The sequence below is a fragment of the Melanostigma gelatinosum genome (assembly GCF_949748355.1).
Source record: "Melanostigma gelatinosum genome assembly, chromosome: 5".
Lineage (NCBI taxonomy): Eukaryota > Metazoa > Chordata > Actinopteri > Perciformes > Zoarcidae > Melanostigma > Melanostigma gelatinosum.
The window spans coordinates 8,859,361-8,868,363 of NC_136638.1; the positions used below are offsets into that span (position 1 = coordinate 8,859,361).

The window sequence follows — 9,003 nt, forward strand, 5'->3', positions numbered from 1 at the left end:
TCCCTGGAGCTGAGCATCCAGACGCGCATCTTTAAGATCATCGTCATCGGGGACTCGAACGTCGGGAAGACCTGCCTCACCTTCCGCTTCACCGGGGGGAGCTTCCCCGACAAGACCGAGGCCACCATCGGCGTGGATTTCCGGGAGAAGGCGGTGGAGATCCAAGGGGAGACGATCAAGGTAAAAAGCAACAGAGGGGCTGGATGTAGATCAGTGGTGTTTACCCTCCCCTCCTCCTCCTCCTCCTCCTCCTCCTCCTCCTCTTCCCCCCTCCTCTTTTCTTTTTGTCGATCAGCTGCCAATGGATCCCACAGGGGCTAATATTTAATTTTATCCAAACAAAACAACACACTTCTTTTTATGGTTTTTCCATTCAAAAATTTAGATTTTTTTTTTTGACAACATCCCAGAGGAAGGAAACGAAACAATGAATGTCATTGGTTTGGCCCAAGGGGAAGAAGTTATGTGAGGCTTACATATTTTATGGCCAGTGGATGTTCCCAGAGGAGACCTGTCAACCTGTATTTAGTCATTTGTTGCTTGGGAAAAATGAATTGAATAAAAAATCTCAGATTAGCTGCTTGTCTTTGTGTTTATATGAGGCTGAACTGAATAGCTCTTGGTTATAGACTGTTGGTTGGACAACAAAAGCAACTTAGAGACGTCCACTTGGACTCAGGGAGACTGTGATGTGCAATGTTCACTTATTTTCAGACACGTTTTGGACGTAATAGTGAAGCCATTAAGAAGATTGGCCAGCTGAATCAAGAATGAAAATAATAGTTGCAGCAGTAATTCCAGGGATATCTTGTAGGGCACGTGTCCAGATAGCCGCAATTCATTCATTTTCAAAATAAAGGTGTAGCTATAAGCAGCATTACAAAATCAACTATCTCATATTGTCCTAAATTTGCTAGAGCAATTTCCCCTTTTATACCTTTAAATAAAGTGCAATCAGTAGGATTAGAAATGTAGAGGCCGTAGGACTGTAATGGTATCCTGGTGATTTCTAACACTCTCAGAGATGCTTACTGGCCGACGTAACAAAATCAAGTTAAGTGCAACAGTATGACAACAAGCTTGTTGGAGTATCATGACAAATTACATTAGTGAAGATTTTAGTTTTCATATGGATGAGCCGCGACTACTTATTAGACTCTTTATTGAGATCTCTTACTCTGTTGTGTAATACAGGCCCACACACCTCCCCCCTCCTCACTTAGCCAGTGTGTGTGTGTGTGTGTTCTCCCTTCCCCCCCTTTCAGTCTCAGTAGAACAGTCTGTCTGCAACCTCCAGATGCCCCCTGAATGCTGACTCACAAACACTGTACACGACACCTATTAGGTCAGCGTGTCCGAATCATTGAAATTCTCTTCAAAACGAATTGTGAGAAAATGTCTTTTCATATGTGAACGTACCTAAACTATTAAAACTGCATTGTTTTTATTCCGTTCTAGTGTTGCCGGCGAGGTGACGTCGGCAACACCTTTGAGTAAAGGATTTATTTTATTGATTTGTGTCAACAATGGTGGTTGTGTTGTGAGAACTGAAGGTTTACAAGCAGGCAGGTGTTTGAGATCCAGCAGCATCCAGGATAGTTATCACCATAGCTGAGACAGGAAGCTAAACATCTTCTGTATTCAAGTGTGTCATCCAGATGGTGATGTCATGGCCTTTACAGGGGACTCTTTCATTTTACATTGTTGGAGTAAAAAATGAACTGCCACACTGGTGCAGAAGGGCTTTAAAAAAAGGTTATGAACCACCTCCATGGAAATTTCACTCACAATTTACGTAGAACAGTATAGTTATAGTATGGATATATAACTAGAAAGGTGCCCTCAGTCGAGTGCAGATCTCCGCCAGGTGTGTCTGCAGCGACCACTGTTGTATTCAGTGTTAGATCCTGGGGTACTTCTGGCCCGATACGGGGCTACTTACTGACTCAGCTCTCTATTGAAAGATTGTCGAGCTGGTGTTCTTGCGAGGGAACTCGCCTGGCTCTGCTAACTGCCGTTACTCCCGACGTCTACCCTGCTTCCTCCGGTCTGAGTGCACTCGGCCGAGAGGCTACCCTGGCCCCGGGCGCTCCTACCGGTCGCGTCGGTTATGGCAGCTTCCCTCTTCTGGATCCGTGCTCTTGGTAAATGCCAGATTTAGGTTCTAACGGCTAGGATTACTTCTAAAACCGTAAGGGATTGTTAAGTGGATTCGGTCTCTAGGATAACCTTACAGAACTCAGTTGTTAGACATACAATGGATTTAACTTTTTACTGCCACGAGGAACTTTTACTCCTTGAGCAAATAAATGCACTTGAGAAATTTACTTTAAATGCAGATTAGATATTTATTGCAGGTTATATTTAGTTAGTTAGCAAGGGTTAAGCTACAGCTCACATAAAATGTTACTACACTTGATTCGTTACTTTAATTTTCTTCTAAGATTACACTCATTAGTTTTAGATGCCGAGACGGCTCGGTGGGAGCTGGATTTCAAAGGTGCGATGAAAAGGTTATTTTGGAGTTGTTAGGAGCGAAGGACTGGCCAGACCCTCAGTCCTCCTGCTCCCACAGCGGAGTTTGTTCAACAGTCCTCAAGGCTCAGTACAAAGTCTTTCTAGGACTGCCGTGTTCCTCCGTTGTTCAGTTGTTAAAGTCGAGCAGTGGGGAGAGGAAAATCTCCGTCTTTCAATCTTTGTCCACGAACAGCGGTCTTCTTTCCGTGAACAGAGACGAAGTCCTCGAATACTTCAGTTACGATCGTCCGCATCTTCTTCTCAGAGCGTCTGGACGGCTCGTGTAGAAATCCCAGCCTGCGTATCGCAAGCATCTCCTTTTATCCTTGATTTGGGCTGTCTGTTCCCCCCTCCTATTCTGAACACATGGTCTTTATCCCACCATTTTTGTGTGTGTGCTTATGTATGGAAAGTACCTGACTTCCCTTCTTGCCTCCGTGAGTCATCTCTTGCAACAGACTTCGCAGCCGCGTGTCTGTTTATCCGACCCTCGCCCAAAACATCTGTTCCTGACTCACTCGGCCCCCACTTCTCTAAACCTTCTTTCATACACACACTTTTCACGTCTCAACTCTGTTGCCCAGATCATCATTATAATCAGCTTTACATTTGTTAAATCACTCTATATGTTTAAACATTCGTTATATAATGATCATAAACCTTATCTTTCAATTACACTTTGTTATGATGTGGTGTGTTCATGGACCCGAATGCAGACTCAGACAGCAGAGTTCTATTTCAAAACCACGATAATTTATTTCTCTCAGTCAAGGGAAAATACAGGAAATGGACAAAGTCAATAGGAGGCGTCTCCACGCCTCCGCACGGTTCCAAGCCGGAAAGTGGCTAATCCTGCTGAGCGGCAGACGAAGCCGACAGGAAAACTGTCAAACAGCAATACGGAGGCGCGTCCTCGCGCTCCGCTCGGATGTTAGCCGGGAAGTGGCCGGTCCGCGTCCGCGGCTGGCAGGCAGGCTGGATCGTCTGTGTGACACCCGAGGCTCAACACAGGAACGCCAAGTTAGCCGAGTTAGCGAGGTACAGCACGGCGTGTATTGCTAGTTCCGTTAGCTGTGAGCGATTAGCCAAACACACCGTAATAAACGATGAAAATAAGCCGCAGAGCAGCGGCCGAGAGGTACGCAGCAGTGCACCCCCCCCCCCCCCCCCCCACTCAGCTGTGTTATCACTAGTGGTCCTTACCGGGGTTAAGAGTAGTAAGCGAGGAGTCAGCAAGCACTTAGTGGCAGTATAAAACAGGAAATAACAGGTGTGAGTCACCGCAGCTACGAAAGGTCCTTGAGCATGAAGCCATAAGCCATTTGGGCACCATTAATGTTATGCAGCATTATGCAGACAGAGTTGCACACTCACTCACTCACGGACTCACGCACACACGCCACAGATCGCATGATCTTCCTGGCAGAGATGATAGAAATGAGTCTGTATAAAAGGGACACTTTTTCCTCTCCAGTCCTCAGGCAGGTGAATAAAAGTAGCACACAGATTGGCAACGACAAACGTTACAAGCTGCAGAGGACTAAAAATACTAGAGCAGAGCGCTAAGTATAGAATACAGAGTAAGGTGTCAAAATCATTCTCAAGTCTGAGATTCACAGCTATTGTTAGGCAGAATTCTGTCCATGTGCAAAGATTTTACAGTGATTTTGTCTCAATTTAGCTCAATTTTGTATTTCTTAGCATTCATGCTGGTTTTGAAATGCACACTTTCAAGTAGTTACCAAGCCAAAAGTATAAATAACAGAATATTGATTTCAACCGTTGGTTTCAAAGACATTTACGCTGACGAGCGGTATATCACATGTACAGAAAGCTTCACTATCAGATCTATTCTGTGCATTGTGTTGTCCAATTATGGGGCGCGCTGTGTTCAACAAAGCCCAAGCTTTGATGTTATGAGCTGCACTGAACGCAGCATTCAACATCTGATGCTAAATAGCCGGGGCTCGTCCTTTCAAATGGTGAGAACAGGAAATGGTCCTTTCCCCCTACTGGCCTGGGCTGAGTGTTGGAAGATGTCCACGGTGATATACAAAGTGCTACTGACTGCACGGAGACATTCAGCAAGCTGACAATCCGAGCACGATATACTGCACGGTACATGTGGGCTAACTCAAGCCGTGAATCATTTTTACTGTCTTCTGGCATGGCAGAATTTAATTTTTTAGGTGAAATCAATATCAGTACTTCTCTTGTGCAGAGAACGCTCACTTCCTCTTCATCCCTCTGGTTAAATCTGAACCATCAAATACTGCAATTAGGAAAAGACATGACTGTACAGTAGCCCCACGTGCTGCTTGCACAAGTGTGCAATAACAGCAGCAATGTATTTAGCCAGATCCATTGGCCCGTGAGTCATTGTAGGATCTGACTCACGACTATGAAGTAAACTGAGAAAAGGAAGTGGAAGTTATGCACTCAGGTATTTGACATTGTTGACCAGCTGGTGAATAGCACTCCAAACATTTGATAAACCCGGTGAGCCAGCCTTTACACATTGGTTTTAAAACAATACGTCAAATACGTCAAAGGCTGCATACAGCACAGAGAAGACCTGCCCTGAGGCCTTTGTAAATGCCCATCGTGTTATGAGCTCATGAGCTTGGAAAACTCATTGTTTCCAGGTCCATATTTGTAGTTCTAAAGATTTTTTTTATTAAGGCTGTGTGTCTGGATTCTGTCACTCTGGATGCTTTGATATGACATGTTTATGGCTTGCCTGGGTATTCTGAACACACAGTAAAAAGCATTTTCTTTCTCCTCAGTCACATTAAAAACACAGCCTTGTCTCGTCCATCTCCACAGGTGCAGGTATGGGACACAGCGGGCCAGGAGCGTTTTCGTAAATCCATGGTGGAACACTACTACCGCAATGTCCACGCAGTGGTCTTTGTGTATGACGTCACCAAGATGGCTTCCTTCCGCAACCTACAGACGTGGATAGAGGTTGGCAACTGGCTCGATACATTGCACAACAACCAAATAGTCTTTGTCGGGATGGATATGGTCGCAGGAGCACAACCGTGGTCTTTTTCACCAGTGCTACCTAATGTTCTCTTGAGCATCATCAGCATCTCCGCAGCTTCCAGTGCTCCAACTGGTTCGTCCCCCAAGACTATTCATTAGCTGTGGGTTGAAACTGTGACGTCTCCATCGCAAAGCCTGGTGTGCATCTCTGTGCAAGCCAACAAAGAAGTGCACCGTGGCTGCCCTTAGAAAATGAATTATTCAAAGGGATTTGCGTGGTCGGCTTGCCAAAGTACTCGCAATATTATAGATCCAGGACGCGACTGGCAGAAGGGCGGGACCCGGAGAGAGAGTCGCAGTTACAAATCCGTGGGCTACCTCAGCACCACGGACAGCGCCGTGGATTCATCAATACGCAGCACAGTTAAGCTACTGATATCTCAGAGCCACGGTCGGGGGCCACACCTTCTAACTCGCACAAACCTCAGTCAGATGAAGGATCAATGAGTCAGGCAGACTAGACTCCCATAGTCTAACCCTGCACTATCTCTTCTACTAGGAGATGGAGGGGGGGGGGAGAGAAAAGCACAGGTGTTATTAATATTCATTATTAATAATACAACTTTACAGCTCCATTCCAATAAGTTTGGTCACTCTCTATATCCTGGTGCTGTGCACGAGGCTTACTATGGGTTGTGACTTATCGCGTTGTAAACTGCGTCAGCTGACTTCCTCTTTTGCTCGCGTCATAATTACTACGGCCACTAGAGGTTGAGGCCGTCCATGTGATTAGATGATAGCTGCCTTCTGGACATCCGTCCGTGTTGCAGACCCCTCTTAACTCAGATCTATTAAGAGTGATAACGCCCGATCCATCGGCTGATAACATTCAAAGCGGGTCGCTAGATGTGGTTCTGTAAGCCTCCGCTTGAATCAAAAGCTAACCTGTGACTGAAGAGAAACGCTACAGTGAGGCAGTGGCATTTCAAAGACCGCAAATGGTGTCACCTTTATTGAAGACTCTTCCATCCATGATGGTGAATCCACACACTACCTCTCAGATGTTTAGTGTCACGCTTGTGCGCTCAGCACGGCCAGCTGGTTTCCTCCTTCAAAGAGAACAGCAGTAGCTGGGCATGCAGTAACTCCGTCACAGTACAGATTACTAACACACACCACCGAGGTTAAGATCATTTGTGCTTTATTCAGGCACTGGATCTGTAGCAAATATAAACACACTGTGCAGGCTTTATAGCTCCTTTTCAATTGGCCAAATTGATTCTATAGTGTTAGTAGACCTGCTGGAGCTTATTTATATTGAGCTGGTGGGAACGGTGGCTAAGCAGCCTTTCCGACATCGGCAGTTCTACACGCCAAGTGGGGCATATTGTGGTCATAAATTCCTTGTAATTACAGCTAAGAGGCTGACGGTGATGTTTTTGTTCTCCCACTGAGCTGCTTCTATTTATGGTCACACACCACATGAACATGGCCACAGTTTATAAAAGTTGATAACGCCATATTCTGCTGTGTTCCAGGAGTGTAATGGCCATCGCGTCTCAGCGTCAGTACCTCGAGTCCTGGTTGGGAACAAGTGTGACCTCGTGGACCAAATACAGGTGAGAGCGCACTCAGCACAACACTTTGTTTACCGTCCGAGACCGAATTAGGGTTGACCGCCAAACGTTTGTGCCCTCCCAGGTGCCCTCCAATCTGGCGTTGAAGTTCGCCGACTCCCACAACATGTTGCTGTTCGAGACGTCGGCAAAGGACCCGAGGGAGAGTCAGAACGTTGACTCCATCTTCATGTCGTTGGCGTGCCGCCTCAAGGCCCAGAAATCCCTGCTCCACAGGGACGTGGAGAGGGAGGACGGGAGGGTGCGGCTCACACAAGAGACTGAAACAAAGAGCAGTTGTCCTTGTTGAGGGGGGGGGGAAGGAGGAGTGGGAGGCATAATGGAAGGGGGAGAGAGAGAAGAGTAACTAAACATGTTAAGGAGGAGGAGAGGTGATGGGAGAGTGAGGCTTTAACAAAAGTCTTTTAAATTAAACCTTTTTTCCCGGGAACGGGGGGGTTGAGGCTGACACTAACAGCAGGAGGATAGGGTGGAATGGGAGAGGAGAGGGGCGAAGATAGAGGGAAAAGGGATTTATTAACATTTCAGAAATGAGACAATGTTGCCTTTTAGACTACATAGGACTGTAGGAATTCTTCCTTTTATTCAAACACGGACAGAATCTGAGTAAAACACACTTTCAGAGCGCACAAACGCAACAGATAAGTCATTTTGGGGATTGAGAACAAACTGTTGTCTCCTGATCCAGCCCTAGTTTGGTGTTGTATGACAGCCATCACTAACAGCAACATGCTGAGGCGACACATCACAACACAGTCTAGTTCTTTGCTGCCTTGTCCTTATTGAATTTCATCCAACTGTTTTCTACTGCCTTAAAAAGCTGCCTCGGTCAAGCAAAAGTAGCAAAGAGGTCTCAAGTATTGTAACCGCTCGAGATGACCTTGGTTCGACCAACCAAACACTCTTAGAATTGTACCTGATATCTGTCTGGGTCAATCCTTCACGAGCAGACAGTCGACTTAAAATCACTGTGAGATCACGAATACGCGCGGGGGGGGCACTTCTTTGACAAACAATGCAGGGAGACCTTGGCAGCGATGTTTTTTCTGACAACGGAGTGTCTAGAAGGTCGTCGGGCAGATTGTCACGTATTGATGTAGAGGCTGTGGGATCCTCTTACCCTCGCGCAGGAGAAAAGCACTCTCCTACGAAGACGGGCCGTCAATGCGAGGCCCTTTTCTCTTCTTTTTTTAAATCATCTAATCCCGATGTAGACACACCCCCATCTATGCTTATCCACGTTTCCCTTCCGTGTGCAAATTCAGAAACATATGTGCCGTATGTGACTTCAAGCTAGCCTAAAGAGTTCCGTATTCTGTAATGAACACGTTTCAAAGTAAAGGCCCTTCTGTCTGGTCTTCAATATCAGTATCACTGCCTCCAGTCTCAGAGGGGACGGGGAACACGACAAGAGAACTGGGACCCCTGTATTTCTGTACACGGCTACACATCCTGGGCCCGGGTGTGTAAGGGGAATGGCGATACGGGCTGCATGAAAACGCCGTAGAAAGCCATATTCACTATTTACTGTACACATAAGATGCAGAGTGCTTCACATTGAGATGGCTCCCAGCTGGGTCGAAAATGGAAGACAAAACTGTGCATAACGGCGCTACGAGGCCTTCGTAATAAAGCATCAATCCGCACGCCCGACTGTAGCAGCAAAGTCACTATACCGACCCTATTTTAACGCTGTAGCCTACTTTCGAGCTACGCTGTAAATACATCTGGATGCCATATGTAAAAGATTCAGATCGGTGAGCATTTCAGACCCCTCCAAGCTGACCTAATTGACCAAGTCAGGAATTCTTCGTGTACGTTTTCATCAGCAGGATCAAGCGGCCGTTGCAGGCGAATGACG

General features: G+C 46.3%; 1 protein-coding gene across 1 annotated transcript; it reads left to right on the plus strand.

The window, feature by feature from the left end:
• Positions 1-7,431, plus strand: rab33a (RAB33A, member RAS oncogene family; the record flags this gene model as incomplete). The annotated part of the gene is made up of 4 exons (XM_079268749.1): positions 1-180; positions 5,344-5,484; positions 7,044-7,124; positions 7,207-7,431. Coding segments are annotated over 4 exons (627 nt in total), but the record flags the coding sequence as incomplete, so codon positions are not given.
• Positions 7,432-9,003: the final 1,572 nt, after the last annotated feature.